Below are 19,308 nucleotides of genomic sequence, written 5' to 3'. Positions count from 1 at the left end.
ACACCGTGGACAAGTTCATGTTCGCGAAGGTTATGACGGACTACTTCCTCCCCGTCGTTTTACTCTCCCCGGAGGAGAAGGCGGCCGCGGAGGAGAAGCGCCGGCGCGATAAACTCGCCGCGGTGGAGCAGCAGCGCCGATGGGCCGTCGCCGCCGAACGCGAGGGCACCTACGGGCGCAGCGCGCACAGCTGGCAAGCGCGACGCGACGCCGTCGCCGCAGAAAAAGAAGCCACGGATACAATCGTGTGGGCGCTCGCGCACGCCGAGAAGCTCGTCGTCAAGACGCTGAAGAAACAGCGAAGGAGTCTGCTGGAATGCGAGTCGAGCGGGCGGGTGGACGCCATGAACAAGGGACGCATGGGCGCCGAGTGCCGCGGCGTCATCACCGGCGCCGTCGCCGACTGCGAACGGATATGCGTCGACGCGCTCAACTCGGTTAAAAACGCCGTGGAAGAGGAGATTCGCGCGACGCAAACGAACGGGTTCATGAGCGAGGACGACCGGCTGGCGCTCGACGCCAGGCTCCGCAGGCTGTGCGCGCTCGTCACCAGCTTACTCGACTCGTTCGCGGGGGAGATCAAGGCGGCGGCGTCCATGGCCAGCCCCGAGGATGCGTTTGATCCGTCGAGGCCAACCGCCGCGGATAACGTCGCCCCCGTCGGCCTCCTCGGCGACGCGCTCGGTTTGATGCGACCCGCCGCCGGTCGCGTCGCGCGGCTCTGCGAGTCCATTCGCGCCGACGCCGCGAGCGCCGCGTCGGACCAGACGATCCCGCTTCGATCCGTCCTCGACCGCGTCGTCGCCGTCGTGGACCACGCGCTGCCGCGGTGTTATAAGCCCATCCTCAAGGCGGTTGGGATTGCGCGCAACATGGGCAAATTCGACGAGGTCGGGTACGCCGAGTTGCTCATCGGCGTCGACGCGGCGAATAGGTCGGTGAGCGCCGCGTTGGAGCAGGTGGGACCCGCGGTGGCGTACGCGGTGTGGCAGACGAAACACACGAAAGTCGGCCCGGGTGCGTACGACGAGTCCGGGTACATGAAGGCTAAGATTAACCCCAAAAGACCCAGCGACGCGTGCGAGGCCAAGACGGAGGAGATGCTGGAGGATGAGCGATTGTCCGACAAGGTTGCGAAGATTCATCGGGTGCTTCTGGAAGCCAGGGACGCGCTCTGGATCAAGGTTGACGCCGTGAAGAAGGAGCTGGAGCGCGAGATGTGCGGCTACGACTTCACCGAAGTTCCCGCGCTGCCCGCCAGGGCGTCCAACGGCGCGCTCGCCATCGTGCGTGCACTGGCCGACGCGACGGAGGGATGGAGGGACATCATCGACGACGCCGCCGAGTTTGAAGCTGGCGCCAACGGCGGCCACCCCGCCGCGTTCGCCGTGAAGCTACGAACGACGCGAGACGCGTGGACGAGAAGGATCCGAGCCGCGGGCGAGAGCGCCAAGCAGCTCGTACAAGCGTGCACCGAGATTTACGACCCGATGTTGGCCAACCCGCCTCCGCCGAAACCCCCGCCCGCGAACAACGCGGTGCCGTTCCTGGATCTGGAGACGAAGCGTTGGGTTCGAACGGACGACCCGGAGGAGATTCCGGATGAGCCCGAACCAATCGGATACCTCCAGCTGGAGGAGGAAGTCGACGCGGCGTGCGCCGCCATCGCCAAAGTCGGCGAGGACGCGGCGGCGAGGATCGAGACGATCGCGCCCAGACTCACCGACGCGCTGCTCGTCGGCGACGACGCGTTGCGGGCTAAGGAGCGGGACGATCCGGACGAGGCGAGGGTTTGCGGGGTGAACGATTTGAGGGTGCTGGCGTCCGCGGCGAAGGACCTGGAGACGGCGGTGAGGGACGCGTTGGACGACCTCACCGAGGACGCCAAGGACGCCGCGGCGATGGTCAAGGTGACCGCCGCCCCGCCCAAGTGGGAACCCCCGCCGGGGTACAAGAAGAAGGTGAAGATCGCGACGACGGATCCAGACGAGCTCGAGGGGCCGCAGGACAGGCTCATCACCGACGAGGACCTCGTCGCGGCGGGCGCCAGGATTCGCAAGGCTGAGAAGATGGCGAGGATGAACGTCGAGACCGCGATCGACAAGACCAAGGCTGTCGTCGTCGAGCTACTGCAGGCGAGGGCTCTGAACACTGGCGCGGACATCGAGCCGCGCGCGTGGCGGACGATGCCGCCGCCGCGGTGTCCTTACGTCGTGGAACTCGCGCCGAAACTTCCCGCCGCGCTCGTCCCCTTTGCGGGATCCGCCGCGGGCCTCAGCGGCTTCGAGGCCACCGCGCAAATATCCAAGAACATGCGCGATAAGAAGGATCAGATCGCCGCCACGGCGCGCGAGGGCGCGAAGGTTGTGGCGGAGAGAGATCTCGAGGCGGCGAGGATCGAGGCGCTTCGGCCGCCGGACGCGGTACCGGAGCCCGAACCCGAGGTTATCCCCCCGCCCAGGGTCACCCCGAGGGACCTCTTCGCGCTCTTGCGAAATCACTTCGCCCCCGACGGCAACGCCACGACGGGTTTGAGGGAAACGTTCCACCGCTTCGACGACGACGGCGACGGGGCGCTGACGCGGGTTCAGTTCCGCGACTTTGTCAAATCCGCCATCCCGGATGCCACGCAACGGGAGCTGAGGCACTTTGAGCACCTCTCCGTGGGCGACGGCGACGCGCCCGTTTCCCTCAACGTGCTCCGCGAGGCGCTCAGGGGCGCGCAGCGAGCGTTCAAGGCTTCGAAGATCAGAGCCGCGGCGGTGGATCCGAGGGCGCCCGCGATGCCCGATCGCGTGCGCGACCGCGCCGCGGAGGTCATAGCTCCTCTGGAAGGTGTCCTGATACGTCTCAAGAAGGCTCTGGACTCATCGGATGAAACCCCGAGGGAGATTTTTGATAGGTTCGACGTCGACGAGGACGAGCACGTCACCGAACCGGAGCTCAAGGCGATCGTAAAGTCCTTAGTCCCGACGTTCACCGCGGATGAGATTCGCATGGCGATGGCGCACGTGTTCGAGCACGGCGCCGAGGCGAGGGCGAGGTTCGACGAGGACGGCGTCGAGCTGCCGCCGGCGCCGGACGGGGCGGTGGCGTGGCTCGCGTTCAACGACGCCATTCGGGCGATGAACAAGGTGGTCACCTGATATAATACCTCACTTGCATTACGCGACTTCTAAGTTATTAATGGTTCCAGTATGGAAACGTGAATAAACCTCGCCGGTAACTTTCCTCCAGCCGACGGACCGTCAGGCGCTGACTAAACCGAGCGAGTGCGCGCGTCTGAACGCGTGGTAGTTGGCGCGCACCGGGTCGATCGCCCGCAGCGCATCGAACACGCGCCCAGCCTCGTGAAACTCGCCGGCGTCCACCAGGCACTCCGCCAGCAGACACGCCGCGTGCCTGCACGGCTCGCACCCTTCGTCGCGACTCTCCCCGTCGCTCTCCCCGCCTCGTTCGTCCCCCGAAGACGTCGCCCCGACTCGCCTCCGACTCGCGTCGCCGAAGATGTCGCCGAGGTGCTTCCTCGCGATCGCCTCGCCCTCGCCGCGCCAGCTCCACCCCACGTTCGGCCGCTTTAAGATCCCCCTGACGTAGTTCCACGCCGACTCGTTGTGCGGCGACTTGTCCAGACGCGACTTGGCAAACGCGAGCTCGGACTCGGCGAGGACGACGACGTCCGCGCCGTCCCCGTTCCCGTCGTCGTCGGTGGAGGTGACGAATCCGCCGAGGCCGCCGACGACGCAGAAGAATCGTTGGTTCCACGCGCTGTTGTTCCGAACGTCGTCGTCGATCATCCGCTCGGTGAATTCCATCTCGTCGGTCCACCGCCCGAAGGTTCGCACCGCCCACGCGCGCTGGGTCCACGCGTGAATGTTCTTGGCGTCCATCATGAGGGCGATGCGCGTGTGCGTCTCGTTGAGTTCCCAGGCTAACGTCTCCCGCGCGTCGTCGCCGCTCGCCTTCATCGCCTGCGAGCACAGGCGCATGTGGTTCCACACCTGGTAGTTTTTGGGGTTGGCGCGCGCCATGGTGCCGGCGTACCGGAGCTCCTCCGCGAGGTCCACCCCCAGCGCCGACACCAGCTCCCACCTGTGATGCCAGACGGTGTACGCGCCGCCGTTCATGCCGATGACGTCGCGCGTCAGGTCCAGAACGCGTCGCGAACGTTCCCTCGATCGGTACACCGCGCGCCAGACGTCCATGGCGTCGACGTACTCGTCGGCGTAGTCGATGAGGACGACGGGGTTGGCGGACTCGGGCTGGGGGATGGGCTCGACGTCCGCCCACTCGGGTCGGCGGGAGTACGGGACGCGCTCATCGGCGTCGTCGTCCTCGGAGGAGGAAGGCGACATGGCGCCCGCCGCGAGGTGTGACGGGGCGGGAACCCTAACGCCGCTCGGGAAAACGACGAAACCGAAGAAGGCACCGACCGCGTGAGTTTTGATTGTTACCCTCGACGACGAGCGCGGGGCGCCATTGGCCATGGCGGTGTCGACGATCCGCGTCGCCGCCGCGCGGGTTTCGCCCGGCGAATGGACCCGACGGTGCGGCCGCGACCGTGGCGCGCGCCCGACCCGCCGCCCGCTCCCCGCGCCTCCACGGACCCGCGCGTCGCAGTCGTCGCCGCCAGCCTCCGGGGAAAATTTGCCCGCGGACGCCGCGTCGCCGGAGGATGCCTTCGCGCCGGACCCCGCGCTGGCGGCGTCGATCGACGCGGTCACGCGCGCGTGCGACCTCCTCCTCGACCTCGGATCTTCGTGCCGCGCGCACGCCAAGCCGGACGACACGCCCGTGACGGTCGCGGATCTGGCGTGCCAGGCGCTCGTCACGCAGGCGCTGCGCCAATCGCTGGGCGACGACGTCGTCGTGATCGGCGAGGAGGACGACGCGGTGTGCATCGCGGACGCGGCGACGTCGGAGGCGGTCGTAGAAGCGGTCGCCAGACACGGAGGCGACGGCGCCACCGCGGTGGAGGCGCTCGCGCGGCGCGTCTGCGTCGACGACGAATCCCTCGACGCGCTCGACATGCGAAGAGACGCGGCGGAATCGACGCGGCGACGAGGAGGTAAGTCCCCCGTCGGCTCCGTCCCCGCTCGCCCGCGGTACTTCGTCTTGGACCCCATCGACGGAACGAAGGCGTTCATCCGCGGCGTCGACGACCCGGCGTCGCCGCAGTGCGCCGTCGGCCTCGCGCGCGTGGACCCCGCGAATGGAGCGCCCGACCTCGGCGTCCTCGGGCTCCCGTTTTGGCGGGGACCGCCGCTCGCGCCGGGCGACGGCGTGGGCGTCGTCGTGGCGGCGTCCGCGGGTAAAGGGTGCTGGTACAAGCCCCTGTTCAGCGGCGAGCCGGGTGGGTCGGGGTGGCGACGCGCGAGAACGTCGACGGTCGCCGACGTGAGCGCCGCGACGGTGGTGACGTCGGAGGGGGAGCGACTGGAAAATCTTCCAATCGGCGCGGCGCTCGCGTCCAAGACGTTCGGCGGAGCGTCGCAGACGCCGCGCGAGGTTCGCATGGGATGCGGGTCGCTGTGCAAGTACGCCGCCGTGGCGCTCGACGTCGCGCAGGTGTTCGTCCAGCACCCGCCTTTGGATTACGCGCTCAAGGGGAAGCGGAGCATGGTCTGGGATCACGCCGCCGGTATAGTTTGCGCGGCGGAGGCTGGTGCCACGGTGACTGACCTTCGCGGTGGAGCGGTCAGACTGGGCGACGGCGAACGGGAGGTTCGCGCGTTCGAACCCGGCGGCGGGGGAATACTCGTGGCTGCGGCGGGGATACACGCGAGGTGCCTGGAGCTGTACACGTGGGGCGCGAGCGCGGGCAAGTTGGGCAAGTCGTGACGTAATTTACACCCCTTCATTCGTCGGTTGAATATATAATCTCATCCAACGCGGAACGAAACTACCGACGCGTACGATCACCTCTCACAGGGACAGGAGCGTGAGTGCCCGGTCGAGGTGCGCCTCCAGGTGGGGCGCGTCCGCGCAGATGTCCCCGATGGCATCCACCAGCTTCTCGCGTCTGTGCCGAGCCTTTTCAAACTCGGCGCGAACCGTCTCCTCGTCCAGCTGCGCCCGATCTCGTGTCCCAATCTCGAGCTCCCGGAACCGCTCGAGCATCCGCTCGTTCTTCCGCGCCTCCAACGACGCCCGCACGCGCTCCCGCTCCACGCCCTCGTGCGCCCTCCGAAGCTCCTCCTCCCGCTCCCGCAGCTCTCGCAGCGCCGACTCCGTCTGCTCAATCTCGTCCACGGCTCTCGCGCGTTCCTCCTCGAGCTCCGCGACGCTAGCCTCTCGCGCGCGAGCCTCCGCATCCGTCTGCTCGATGCTCTTCTTCAGCTCCCGACACGCGCGCTTCACCCCGGCGTTGGTCGCCTCCTCCTTGCGCAACGCTCGGCCCTTGGCCCCCGGCGGCACGACGCCAGCCTTGGCGAGCCCTCTGGCGGCGGCGGATGAAGACGCGTGCGAGTTGTTCTTCCCGGACGCCGCCGCGAGCATCGCCTTGGTGGTGATCAGCTCGCGCTTGTACACCGCCTTTTCCATCTCCTGCATCAATCGCTCCTGGCGCTTCTTGAGCTCGTTGTACCTCGTCTCCATGCGGCCAATCTCTTTTTTCATCGCGCCGACGACGTCGCCGCCCACGTCCGGGTCCAGCGCAGCCTGCGTCTCCTTCTCCAGCTGAATCTTACGCTCCCACAGCATAATCTGACGCTCCGTCTCGACAACCTCGGCGACGACTCGTTTCTTCTCCTCCGTCCTCGCCTCGATCTTCGACTCGAGCGTCACCGCCTCAACCTCCAGGTCCTTCAGCTCGCCCACGATTTCAGTCTCGAGGACGTAGTTGTCCGTGACGAGGGCGTCGTGGAGCTTGGCGTTTTTGTCGCGAAGCGCGTTGATTCGGACCATGTCCTGGTGCATGCGCTCCATCGCCTTGGAGAGCTGCCCGCACTCCTCCTTCTGCCGGGTCAGGTTCTGGTCCAGCCGGTTGCGGCGCGCGGTGAGCAGAGTCTTCTCCTGCTTCAGTCGCTGGGTCTTCTCGGTGAGCTCGTTGTTCTCGTTGACCATCGTCACGAGCTCCGTCTGCCAGTTGACCCATCGCCGTTGCAGCTCCTTGTTCTCCTTCTCCTTCTGCTCAACCTCCTTGTTCATGTTCTTGATCGTCGCCTCCATCGGTCCGAGGTTCTCGCCGTCGTCGTCGCCGCCGGAGAGCTGCTCCAGCTTTTTGTTGAGCCTGTCCACGTCTCTCGCGCGCTTCGCGATGTCGTCGTTGCGTCGTTTGATCTCCGCCTCGTACTTGTCCACCGTCCTCGACTTTTCGGCGAGCTCCGCGTCCAACACCACTAACGTCTCGTCCAGGGTGGCCAACGACGCCTGGGTGTTGAGCACGTCCACCCTGGTCTTCGCGATCTCGTTCTGCAGCGTCGTGACGTACATCTCCTGGTCCCTGATCTTGCGCCGTACCTCGCGCGTCGCGTCGATCGTGCGTTGAACCCCCTTCTCCACGGTGGTCTGCTCAGACAGGTTGGCGAGCATTCGTTCGTCGTGCTCGCGAGACTCCGCCGTCGTCTTGGCAATGTCCTTCTCCGTCTTGTTCGTCTCGTCGTCGAGCGCCTTGGCCTCCCTGTGCGCCTTCTCCAGGTGCGCCTCCGTCTCCTCCAACGACGCCGTGAGTCTCGCGTGCGTCTCCATGAGCCGCTCCTTCTTCTCGCGGCACGCGTCGATGTTCTTGGACAGAAACTCCCCCTCCGCCTCCATCTTGCGCAACTGCTGGGTCAGCTGCTCGTTCTTGCCCTCAGCCTCCTTGATCTGCCGCTTGTACGCGGACGTCTCCGCCTCGATCATCGTGGTCTCCTCGGCCTGCTTGCGCAGCGCCTCCTGCGTCGCCTGCAGCGCCTCGTCCCTTCGCGCCATGCCCACCAGCGACGTCTTCCACTGCGCCGTCAACTGCTTCTTCTCGTAGTTGATAGCCTCCATCTCCCGCGCAGCCTCCTCGAGGGTGGCGCGCGCGGCGCCCGTCTCCTTGCGTTGCGCGATGAGCTGCGCCTCCGCGAGCGCGTGCGCCTGATGCAGGCGCTTGAGGTTCTCCGAGAGCACGTCGATGAGCACGTCCTGATCCATCTTCTCCTTCTCCAGCCGCGTGGCTGATTCCTCGGCGGCGTAGGTGGCTGTTCGAGTGGTCGCAATCTCGCCCTTCATCTGCTCGTTGTACGCCTCCACCTGTCGCAGGGTGGCGTTGAGGTCGTCGAGCTCCTTCTGGTGCGAATCGTGGGTGCGCCGCTGCTCCTTGGCGTCGAGCGCTCGGGCCTCGAGCCACTCCTGGAGCTGCCTGAGGTCGGATTCCGCCTGGGATCTGGCGCGCGCGGTGGCGGCCTGGTCCTCGATGGTCCGGTCGAGCTGCTGCTGGAGCTTGCCGAGGTTCTGCTGGACGCCGTAGAGCTCCACGCCGACGGCCTCGCGCCTCTTCTTCTCTTTCTGCACGGGATGAGGGAAGAGCGGGGGGCGTGGCAGGGGTCAGGCGCGGGGTCCCAAATCGGGACGGACGGGACGAATGGGCGGGATTCGGCAGACGCGGGGGGAACGCGGGCGGGGGCGCACGTTGAGCTCGGCTTCCTTCTCGCGTATCCGCTCCTCCACGTCCCTCTTGCGGTCCTCGAGCTGCTTGCGGAGGGCGGCCTGGGCGCGCGCGAGCAGCGGATGGTCGGGGTCCATCCCGCCACCCGCCAGGTTCACCCCGTCCGAATCATACCCCGTCATCGGCTGACCTCCGGGTATGGGCGGACCCCCGAGGTCTCCGCTCGGGCCGACGAGCGGATCGTCGTCGTCGTCGCCGCCGGAGCCCATCTCCGGGCGGCCGTCGGTGCTCGGCGATACCGGAGGCGAGCCCTCGCTCATGGTCTCTCGCTCTCTCTCGCTGGCTCGGCTGCGCTGCCAGCTGTGGGTGCGCACTCGGTCCTCGTCCAAACGGGTCGATCACTCGCGCATCCAAAACGGGAGTCGACCGATTCCGGCTCGAATTCGACCCTCGCGGCGCGAGGGGGCCGTTCGCACAACCCGGGTCGCGACGCTCCCTTCGTGCGCGCGCGAGGGGCAATCGCTTTAGCGAAGGAGCGGGGATCGTCCACGCGCCAAACCCGATCCACCCGTCATGGCGGCGAAAGAGGAGGAGCTCGACGAGGAGCAGCTCCTCGCCCGGGAGGAAGCCATGAAAGCTGAGGAGGCCTTGATGGCGGACCTGCGACGCAAGGCCGCGGAGATGGACGCGACGCGGATGCGCGAGCAGCAGCTCTCAAAGGTGAGCCGCCGCAGGGTCCAGCACCACTGGCTCAAGATCATGCGCCAGGTCAAAGCGGAAGAGCTGCTCAGAGACGTCGAGGTGCTGTCGCAGGCGCACGAACACCTCTGCGACCGGAAGGATGCGGAGATCGAGCAGCTGGCGCGCGAGCTCGACATCGCCGAGGAGCAGCACCGCGCCTCCCTCCGCTCGCACACCGCGCAGTTGGACGCCCTCGCCAACCTCCAGCACCGCCTGGTCCGCCACCTGGACGACGAGTTCCGCCGCAACCTCCGATCGTTGACGAGAGAATTCCAAAACGAGCGCGACGGCGTCGACGCCACGCACCGAAAGAGGCGCGACGAGATGCTCGAGCTCATCGACGCCATGGAACGCCAACACGCGGAATCGAACGCACGCGCGCAGAACGACTTCGAGACGGCCCGCGAGGAGATCAAAAACAGGAACGGCGAAGAGTACAACGCGCTCCGGCTCACGCTGGAGCAATCCATCGACGCGCTGGAGAAGGCGCTGAACGACGCGCACGTCGAGTACGTCGACGAGACGGGTTCGAGGTCCGAATCGTTCAAAGAGCTCACCGCTAAGGACGCCGACGCCGCCGCGACGATGGCGAAGCGTTCGCGACGCATCGATCGCATGCAAACGCAGCTGGCGCACTTGAGAAGGCGGCACGCGGCGACTGAGGCTGAGTGGGCGGAACGCAACGAGACGCTGCGAAAGGAAAAGGAGTCGATGCAAAAGCACTACCGCGAGCTGACGAAGAAGATGAAGGACTCGAGGGCGACGGAACGTTCGAGGTTACAAGCTTTAGTGGAGGCGTCCGCGGAGGCTTCCAAGGCGGTGGACGCGAAGATCGCGAGGGCGGAGAAGATCTTGAAACTCGCCGAGATGGCTCGGAAACTGGAGACGGAGGAGGAGAAGATCGACCCGTTCAACGTCAGCGGACGCCCGTACGCGGACGCATCGGCGGACGCGTTCCAGACGCCGACGCAGCGCGCGTTGGCGGAGGCGTACGCGCGCTGCGAGGCGGCGGAGGGCATGGCGGAGATTGAGGCGGAGGCGAAGGCTTTCGCCGCCGCGGAGGTTGAGAAACGCGCGGAGGAGTTTAAACGAACCCACCCCGGTCTGCTCGCCGCTGCCGCCGCGGAGAAGGCCGAAAAGGAGAAGGACGCGAACGAAGGCGTCGCCGGGACGTTCGAGCACGGCCGCGGTTCGCTGTCATCGTGGGGTTCGCTGCCCGCATTTCCGAACGAACCCGTGGATGAGTACGAGTACATGAACAGGTTCTTCGACAGGTACAACAAGGTATTCCTGGACACCCGCGCGGTGGACGGCGAACGCGAGAGGCTCGCCGAGGAGAACGCCGACCTGCGCGATGTTCTGAAGCGGTACCTGGACGGCGTCAGCGTCAACGACGAGATCGTGAGGGAATCTTTGCCGGGCGGCCAGGGCAACACGTTGATGGTGGTGAACGAGCGCACCGAGGTGCTGCGGAGGCAGAAGGCTCGGCTGGAGCGCGAGCGCGCGGCGGAGCGGGAGATGGCGGCGCTGCGTATGCAGGACACCGCGAGGTTGGAGGTGACCGGGCGAAGCGACGTTCAGGCGGAGGAGGCGCGGGAGGTTGAGGTGATGGTTCGGTCCTACTGACGACGAGCCGTTGATGGTCTATTAATTTCATCCGAAAACTCATCGGCCCACCTTACCGGTGATCAACGCCTGCCACCTGAACATGTTCGCGCTCTTGATGGCCGGGGCCTTGCGCTCCACCCATCGCTCGCGTCGTCGCCTCGCCGCCTTCTCCACCCCCGGCTCCGCGAACGCCGCCTCCTTCACGCGCAGCCAAAGAGATTCGCCCTCCCTCTCCACGAGCAACCCGCAAGCCTCGCACTTCTCCGCCGCGTGCGCCGCCGAATCTTCGAACAGCACCTCCGCCGCCACGGCATCCATCGGCAGCGGAGACTTGTTCATCACGCAGTTTGCCAACTCCAGCGCCTTGTACCGCAGCGCGTCGAAGTACTTGTGCAGCAGACACGCCTGGAGGTACGAGCACCGTTTGCTCCGAACCAGCGCGAAAAAGGCGGGCGCGTTGACGGCGGCGTACGCTCGCCTCGCGTCCAGGGCGAACTGCACCTCGGGCGAGCGCTGCACGTCGCTCGGGGCGGCGCGTAACACGGCGAGGAACGTGGACGCGGAGTTGCGGAACGGCCCGTGATCGTCCATGCGCAGCAGCAGCGAGTAGCACGTCATCTCGGCCCTGTTCGGGAAAGACTCTTTTTCGCCGTTTTTTCCCTCGTCTGCGTACACGGCGGCGAGGGTGGTGAGCGTCTTGCCGAGCTGCTCTATGTGCAGGTGGCTGTTGTGGCCGTCCGGTTCGTGGATCGTGGCGACGTTCTCGCAGAGCAGGTACTCCGCCGCGATGGCGAACCGCGCCATCTCCTCCAGCCTAGCCGCGGCCCACCCCCCCGCCGTCAACCCCTGGAGCCCCATGTCCTGTCGCACCGACCGCAGGCGGTCCCACAGAAAGTTGGACCGCCTGAGAAGCGAAACCTCCCCGTCCGGGTAGTCGCACCGTCCGCCCAGCAGCCCGTACAGGTGCGCGCACGTCTTGTCCAGCGCGGTTCGCGTTCGTATCGACGACGGCGACGGATTATCCACCACGCGGGTGAACTTCTTGACGCACAGCTGTGCGCTCGACGACGAAGGCGACGCCGGGTCGACGCGCTCGAAGAGCTCGATCTCGCCGTTGCGCTCGCGGTCCACGCGCTCGGCGTCGGGGCACATGGACTCGCACGTCCCCACCAACGCGTGACCCGCGTGACGCGCGGTGTCCTCGGTGACGGCGTCCGCGCCGGTCGCCTTCGCGGCGGCGCGGGCTCCGTGTTCTTCGTCGCCGCGATGGCGATTGGGTTTGGCGTTGGATGGGGCCGGGGTTGGAGGGCCGAGGCGGGACTTGAGCGACGCCGCGTTACTCGCGGCGTGTTCCGCGCGAGTGGACGCATCGTTCGCAAACCTCGCCGCGCGCTCCGCCATCTTAGCCGCGCGCGTCGCGGGGTCCTCGTCGTCGTCCGCCTTGGGCGCGGGCGGTGGCGGAGGAGATTGTCGTCGTAGCTGCTGCTGCTGCTGCTGCTGCTGCTGCTGCTGCTGCTGCTGCTGTTGCCGCTCCTGATGCTCCCGCTGTTCCCGCTGCTGCCGCGGGGGATGGGAATGCGCGGGCGGAGGCGGTTCCCGTCGATGCGTCTCGCGTGCGGGCGTCTCGCCTCGCCCGCTCCTCCCCTTGCCCTCTATGCGCGCGAGCTCCGCGTCCAGCGCGGACCACTCATCGAACGGAGCGTCTCGGCCTTCGTTCGTCGCGTCGCGCTTGCCTCCTCCGCCGCCGCCGCCGCCGCGCCGCCGCCGCCCCTCGCCCTTCCCGCCCTTCCCGCCCTTCCTCTCCAGCCTCGCCACCTCCTCATCAAGGAAGCTCCAGTCGTCGCCGCCCATGGCGCCCCGCGAGCCGTGCGTTTGAATACTCGGACGAACCCGAAGTGCTTGTAGTAACCCACAGTCAGGCGGGTGCCGTCGTTCCCACCTGCCCACGTCAACTCTATCTGATGACGGAGGTTTCCCTCGGCGACCAATGGAGACGGCGCGGGGGGGCGAGGCGTCGTCGTCCGGCGCCGCCAACGTTGCCGGCGGCGGCGGCATGAAGCGCAGTCCGACCTGGCTCGAGGTATCCAACCTCAAGCTCGACGCCGGCATCAAGCGAAGGGACGACTACGAGACCGCAATCGAGTGGGACTATCTCACGTCACCGTCGCTGGAGTGCGGACTGACGCACCTCGACCTGGAGCATCTGCGGGAGGTGGCGGTGCGCCGGGGATGCGGCGACGACGAGATCCGACGGTTCGCGTGGCCTCTGGTGCTGGGGATCGGGCTGGAGCCCGGTGAGCGGGGGGATCCGGACGAGTACGTCGATCGCGCGGCGTTCGCGGAGGCGGCGCGCGCGCTCCTGGACGGGGGCGGCAAAGGCAACTCGACGGACGGCGGGGGTGAGAATTCGGACGACAGCGCCATGAGCCCGCCCGGGCGGCAGCCCAACGACGCCGCCACGATCGAGGCGGACGTGCAGCGATCTCTTTGGGCGTTCACCGAGGGATGGAGCGAGTCCCGCAGGCGCACCCTGCGAGATTCCCTGCGCCGAGTCATCGCCGGCTCGGTCCACGCGCATCATCGCGCCAACCCCGGCTGCGTCAATTACCTGCAGGGCTTTCACTCCATCGCCGGCGTCATGCTCGTGTTGCTCAAAGACGAGGCCCTGGCCGCGGCCGCGATGGAGAGGCTCGCGCTGTACCACCTTCGGGACAGCACCAGGTCCTCGCCGGTCAACCTCCTGGACGCCATGGAGCTTGTCTCGCCTTTGCTGCGCAGAGCCGACCCGGCGCTGCACGACGCCGTATTTCGCAAGCACAACGTCCCGACGCACTTCAGCATCGAGTGGCTGATGACGTGGCACATCCACAGCGATCTGGACGTGTCCAACCGACCCGAAGGCGTCCCTACGTACGACAGCGGCGGGCCCGTCGGGGGCGCGAGACGAAACGCCGCGAGGTTAGCGCGCGCCGCGAGGCTGATCGACGCGTTTCTGCTCTCTCACCCGTTGTTCAGTTTATACGTGGGAGTGGCGGAGATGTGCAGGATCAAGGATCAATTGATGGCGGTCGAGCACGACTGGGAGATGTTCCAGCGGCTCAAGAAGCTGCGCATCGCGACGGACGAGGCGCGGGAGTTGGAGCTGGAGCGGGCGGTGGTGATGGAGGGGATGGAGGGGATGGACGGAGGCGCGGTCGGCGAGACGACGCCGGGGTCTGAGTCGGAGAAGAAGAAGAAGAAGAAGGCGTGGTGGCGACGACGGCCGAAGATGAAGAAGAAGGGCGTCGCCGGTCCCTCCGTTGGAGAGAGCGGCGGGGAGTCGGACGCGTCGCTGAAGAACCGCGCGGGTGCGATTGAGCAGGCGAACCCGGTTTCGTCCCCTCTCGGCGCTCAATCAAAGCCGCCCAAATCGCCGCCGCCGCCGCCGCTCCCGCCGCGTCACGTGCGCACCGTCTCCGTCGAGAGCAACGTCTCGCGCGGGTCGGACCTGACCGGCGGGTACACCACCGATGAGGATCGCGACGGGGTTCGAACCCCCGACCTCGGGTTCTCCCCGCACGCGTTTGACCGACCGTCCTCCGTCGCGGAGACCATCGGCGAGGCGGAGGGACCGGACGCGATGCACGACGGCGACTGGGTCGAGCTCGCGAGACTCGACGACTTGCTCCGATCGGCGCAGGAGTTGTTCGACGCGCACCCGCCGACGTGTCTGTACGAGGACGTCGGGCTCATACCCCCGTCGGGCAGCGCGTGCACCATGTACCCGTACCCTTGGTGGTTCCACGGTTTCCACCTCGAGGACGTCGCGCCGGCGGCGATGAACGCGCTGGACGAGAAGGAGAAAAAACGTGACAAGGACGCCAAGAGGGATGGACAATGGCGTGGCGGCCGCGTGCGCGTGGACAGGTCGTGGAGGGACGAGCTCGCGCACGAGAGGCGAGGGGACATGGCTCGATCGCCGCTGCCGGCGGATATCGCGCGGGGACCGCCGCCGATCACGGACGACTCCCTCGCGATCCAGTCCGCCACGTCAGCAGCTGCGCCGCGTCATCGTCGCGTCTACGCGGGCGACCGGCGGTGGGACAAGGCCCCGCCCGGTCTCCCCGAACGGATCCGAAACTTCATCGCCGAGGGCTCGTCCACGCGGGTGGCGGCGGCGGTGGTGTTCCTCGCGATCGTGTGCGACTTGTATTCGACGCTGTACGTGAGCGACACGTGCGGGACGAGCCTCGCCGCCGCCGCGCCCATCAACGGCGGCGTCTGCGTGGCTCGCGCGTACGAGACCATGCGAACGTACGTCTTCTTCGCGAGGTGCTACCACTGGACCGCGTGGTTCCTCGACCTGTTCACGGATCCCATCTTTGGACAGCTGTACGCGTTTGTCTTGCGGGTGGCGGCGGCGAGGGTGGCGTGGGCGAGCGAGCTCGTTCCCGTGCCGGGCGGCGCGAGGCGGGTGGTCCAGGCGCTCACGTCGGGGCTCGGACCGAGAACCGGGCCCGTCGCGCTGTAGGATTCGATGAGATTCGTGGCGAGATTCATGAATACGATATCAAACTCCGCCTTCAAAGCAGCTGACCCAATAAAGCGTCATATAAAAAACGCGGCTAGTCTTAGCGTACGTACTGGGTGATGAGTTTGTTGCGAGAGACGACCTGGTTCGCCAGCGTCCCGGCCATCACCTTGTGCAGACGCATCGCCAGCGCGGGGCTCTCCCGCTCCAATCGTTCCATCGTCTCCTCGTCCAGCACGTACCCGGTCCCGCCACTCTCCACCACGATCCGACCGAACCTCACCTGCCCGACCCCGCCCCTGCGGTAGAAACCCACCGCGCCGATGAAATCCCTCGTCACGGACATGCCAAACCCGCGGCTCGTGGGCGCCTCCTCGCCCGCGGCGTTGAGGGCGTCGTCCTCGAGGTCGACCGAGCCCGAGGACCCCTCGTCGACCGAGCCCGACCCGGCTCTGCCGCCGCCGCCGTCGTCGTCGTCGTCCTTGTCCGAGGACCTGAGAACCGCAGAGGAGAGCCCGCCGATGGCGCCGCCGATCCCGGCGCCGCCAGCCGCCGCCGCCGCCGCGTTGATGGCGGTGGAAGCGGCCGCGGCGACGTTGGCGGCGGAGGACGCGACGGTTGGGGCGGCGGCGGCGGATGTCTGCGCCACGGACCCGGCGAGCTGGGTCGCCTCCGCAGCCGCGCCGGCGGCGGCGACGACGGTGCCGGGGTCGACTCCGGTCATGGCGGCGCCCGCGGCGGACGCCGCCGCCGCCGCCGCCGTCGCAGCCTTGGCGGCGGTCGACATGTTCACCGCTGTCGCCGCCGCCGACGCGAGTAACCCGCCGGCTCCCGCGGCGGCGCCAGTCTTCACGGCGACGTCCTTCACCCGATTGGGACCCATCCTCCGGTCCTTGCCGCCTCCGTCCCGGTCCTTGCCCCCCGGGGAGCCCGTCGCCGGGGTGGAAGGGTCGTCGAGCGTCTCGATGACCACGCCGTCGTCGCCGTTCCCGCCGGTATCCCCGAACCGGTACAGGACCTTTGATGAGCCCCGGCCGGCGGAAAACACCCGCTCGCCGAACGTCTCTCCGCCCCCCGCGCCCGCGTCGTCGTCGTCGTCCCCCGAACCCCCGAACCCGACGCGGTCGATGTCGTCGAGTGACTCGTCCATCGTGTTGACCAGCTCGCTCATCTTCCCGCGCGCCATGTCGACCCGCAGGGTGGCGTCCTCCACCCAAAATATCCTATCGGCGATTTCCCCGCGTTCGCACACGACGTCTCCGGCGCGAAACTTTACTGGCCTCCACGCGTCCCTGAACGTCGTCTCCAGCGAGGGATCCCCGCCGCAGACGGCGTTGACCATCCCCTGGAACGACGTCCACGACGTGCCCGACCCTTCGTCGGCGTCCGTGTCGAAGAGCGCGTCGTCGAACGAGCTCGCGCGGACCCCAAAGCGACCGGATGCGTCTTTTTCATCCGGGTTTGTCTCCGGGTCATCCGTCGAAGCTCCGGGGCTGCCTAGGGACCTACGGCCCCAGTCGCTCAGCTCCTCCTTCCGCGCGATCATGGAGTTCTCTACGAACCGCAGCGCGGCGTCCAGGTCTCTCGCCTGCACGACGCCGCCCGTCTCGCACGTCGCCAGCACCTCGCCGGCGTACTGCCCGTCCACCTCGTCGTACAAATTCTCCAGCCGCGGCACCCGGAAGATCTGCTTGCTCTGCTCCGACGCGTCGACGCGATCGACGAACGCGAACGTGGGTCGGTCCTCGCCGAACAGCGTGATCGCCACGACCCTGCGAAGCTCCGCCCGGTCCACGTCGGAGAGCACGAGCGTGATCTTCTCCCTCGCGCAAAACCGGCGTAGCTTCTCAAAGACGGAAATCGCCGAGCCGTCCACGCCGACCACGTTGAGAAAATCGAGGACGACGTACGTCAGCGGCGCGCCGTCCGCCTTACACCGCTCGTGCCGCGCCCGAATCTCCTCGAGCAACCGGTACGCCGTGGCGAAGAACAGGTACCCCTGGAGCTTGGCGCCGTAGACGCCGCCGCCCAGTCGCACGATGACCTCCACCTCGGCGCGCGTCCTCGCTGCCGAGCTCCGGATGCCGCCGCGGCCGCCCACCTGCAGCCTGGCCCGCACGATCGGCACCCTCGAGTAGTCGCTGACGAACACGACCGCGGCGCCCAAGATGCCGGCGACAACGCCCGCCAGGTACCCCTGCGACGCGACGGTCACCACGATGAGAACCACCACCGCGTATTCGCTCCTGGGCAGGTTATCGTAACCCTCCACGATCCACTCGTACAGAAAGGTTAAACCGATGAACAGCAGCAGCCCGCCGACTAAGAACGTGGGGACGTACGCCAACGGCGCGGGGCCGACGACGAGCGCGGCTCCGTACGCGGCGGCGCACACGAGGCCGGGTAGCCTCGATCGGGAGCCCATGCTGTGCGCAATCTGCGTCGCGGATAACGAGTGATACGAGATGAGCCCGCCGCCCAGTCCCCCCAACACGTTGGCGACGCCCACCGCCTTGAGCTCCTTGTTGGCGTCCCCTTCCCGAGACGTGCTCACCTCCACCGCCGAGGTTATCAGCAGCAGACCGAGCGTGGACAGCCCGAACGTCGTCAGCATCCGCGGGAACTGATCCCCGACCACGTCCCACCGAACCTTCGCCAACGCGTCGGCGTCAAACACGAACGGCACGTACCCGGCGCCCGCGAGATCGAACGGACCCAGCAGCAACCCCGCACGTAGGGCGTCGTCCGGGGACATCCCGAGCGCGAACTCGAGCGCCCCGAAGTACGCGAGGCATCCGCCCAGGAGGAAGCTGGGCACCACCCAGAATTTCCCGATGAGTCGGTTGCCGACGGCGATGGCCGCGCCGAGCGCCGCGCCCGGGAGCACCACCGTGAACAACTGCGGGGAGTGCGCCGCATCGAGCACGTTCGCGGGTTCGAACGCGGTGCCGGTCAGCACCTTGATCGCCCCCGCGGTGAGGACCCAGCCGGTGCCGGCGAGGAACCCTCCGGACACGGGCGACGGCAGCAGTCGCACGATGTTTCCCAGCTTGGCGGCGCCGAGGACGGACATGACGACGCCGGTGCCCACGGACGTGAGCGCGATGGCGGCCTCGACCGTGGGGAGCTTCTCGGACTCGTCGATGCCTTCCGTGGCGTAGATGGCGGCGGCCATGATGGCGAAGATGGCGGACGGGCCGTCTTGGACCTCGGCGATGGCTGGGAGGGTGGATCTTGCCGCGACGACGCACGCGCCCGCGAGTCCGCTGAACATGATGAAGCCGGTGCCGGCGGCGATGGCGCCCTCGGGGGCGTCCGGCCCGGAGAAGACGAGCGTGGCGAAGGAGATGGCGAAGACCAGGCCGCCGAAAGCGACGGTCGCGCCGATGCCAATCGCCTGCGCGGCGTCGCCGAGCGCGGGGGGCATGAACGGCAGCGAGGTGTCGTCCTGCTGCTGGACGGGTTTCGTATTCGACGAGGGTTCTCCGACCGCGCGGGGCGGGCGAACGATGCGAGCCCTCACCTTGCGCGACCGCGACGACCGCGCCGCGATACACGCGACGCCGCCGACGCCGACGTGCGTCTCGCCGGATCCATCGCCGCGCCCGGAGTCGCGGCCGGAGGCGGCGGCGATCTCTCTCCCCGCTCCGCGCGACCTCTCCGAGCCTCGTCGGTTCCCCGGAGGTGCCGAAAGAGACGCGCGCGCGATGCCTCCCCTCTTCGGCCGACGACCGATCGCGCCGGTGGATGCGATCCTCGCGCGGGGAGGCTCACGACGAGGCGCCGCGACGCCCCGCGCACCCGCGAGGCTCGGCGCCGTCGACATCACGCGCGCGTGTCAACTGGCGCTCGTTCAAAAAGGCCAAAAGGTGCTTGA

General features: G+C 67.5%; 8 protein-coding genes across 8 annotated transcripts; 4 read left to right on the top strand and 4 right to left on the bottom strand.

Annotated features, from left to right (window-relative positions):
• Nucleotides 1-2,025: 2,025 nt before the first annotated feature.
• MICPUN_108935 (predicted protein) lies at nt 2,026-3,185 on the top strand. Its single transcript, XM_002504658.1, has one exon. It carries the CDS (start codon nt 2,070-2,072, stop codon nt 3,144-3,146), a length of 1,077 nt encoding a protein of 358 aa, XP_002504704.1. The 5' UTR covers nt 2,026-2,069; the 3' UTR covers nt 3,147-3,185.
• A 392-nt stretch (nt 3,186-3,577) lies between these two features.
• On the bottom strand, nt 3,578-4,334 carry MICPUN_70506 (predicted protein; the record flags this gene model as incomplete). Its single annotated transcript, XM_002504331.1, has 1 exon — nt 3,578-4,334. A coding segment is annotated over one exon (757 nt), but the record flags the coding sequence as incomplete, so codon positions are not given.
• A 151-nt stretch (nt 4,335-4,485) lies between these two features.
• Nucleotides 4,486-5,841, top strand: MICPUN_61532 (predicted protein; the record flags this gene model as incomplete). Its single annotated transcript, XM_002504657.1, has 1 exon — nt 4,486-5,841. The coding sequence occupies one exon, from the start codon at nt 4,486-4,488 to the stop codon at nt 5,839-5,841; it is 1,356 nt and encodes a 451-aa protein (XP_002504703.1).
• An 84-nt stretch (nt 5,842-5,925) lies between these two features.
• On the bottom strand, nt 5,926-8,709 carry MICPUN_85202 (predicted protein; the record flags this gene model as incomplete). Its single annotated transcript, XM_002504330.1, has 3 exons — nt 5,926-6,333; nt 6,418-8,472; nt 8,596-8,709. 3 exons carry the CDS (start codon nt 8,707-8,709, stop codon nt 5,926-5,928), a joined length of 2,577 nt encoding a protein of 858 aa, XP_002504376.1.
• A 436-nt stretch (nt 8,710-9,145) lies between these two features.
• MICPUN_85292 (predicted protein) lies at nt 9,146-10,939 on the top strand (the record flags this gene model as incomplete). The annotated part of the gene is made up of 2 exons (XM_002504656.1): nt 9,146-10,228; nt 10,460-10,939. The coding sequence occupies 2 exons, from the start codon at nt 9,146-9,148 to the stop codon at nt 10,937-10,939; spliced, it is 1,563 nt and encodes a 520-aa protein (XP_002504702.1).
• Nucleotides 10,940-10,978: 39 nt separating this feature from the next.
• On the bottom strand, nt 10,979-12,772 carry MICPUN_61529 (predicted protein; the record flags this gene model as incomplete). The annotated part of the gene is made up of 1 exon (XM_002504329.1): nt 10,979-12,772. The coding sequence occupies one exon, from the start codon at nt 12,770-12,772 to the stop codon at nt 10,979-10,981; it is 1,794 nt and encodes a 597-aa protein (XP_002504375.1).
• Nucleotides 12,773-12,908: 136 nt separating this feature from the next.
• Nucleotides 12,909-15,431, top strand: MICPUN_102424 (predicted protein; the record flags this gene model as incomplete). The annotated part of the gene is made up of 1 exon (XM_002504655.1): nt 12,909-15,431. The coding sequence occupies one exon, from the start codon at nt 12,909-12,911 to the stop codon at nt 15,429-15,431; it is 2,523 nt and encodes an 840-aa protein (XP_002504701.1).
• Nucleotides 15,432-15,531: 100 nt separating this feature from the next.
• On the bottom strand, nt 15,532-19,257 carry MICPUN_61527 (sulfate permease family; the record flags this gene model as incomplete). The annotated part of the gene is made up of 1 exon (XM_002504328.1): nt 15,532-19,257. The coding sequence occupies one exon, from the start codon at nt 19,255-19,257 to the stop codon at nt 15,532-15,534; it is 3,726 nt and encodes a 1,241-aa protein (XP_002504374.1).
• Nucleotides 19,258-19,308: the final 51 nt, after the last annotated feature.

The sequence above is a fragment of the Micromonas commoda genome, chromosome 9, assembly GCF_000090985.2.
Source record: "Micromonas commoda chromosome 9, complete sequence".
NCBI classification, from domain to species: Eukaryota; Viridiplantae; Chlorophyta; class Mamiellophyceae; order Mamiellales; family Mamiellaceae; genus Micromonas; species Micromonas commoda.
Note: the sequence above shows the minus strand (reverse complement) of the source record. Positions and strands in the feature narration are given on the sequence as shown.

Excerpts from the sequence above, each read along its gene's own strand:
- MICPUN_108935 (XM_002504658.1), top strand. The coding sequence starts at position 2,070 with ATGGCGAGGATGAACGTCGAGACCGCGATCGACAAGACCAAGGCTGTC.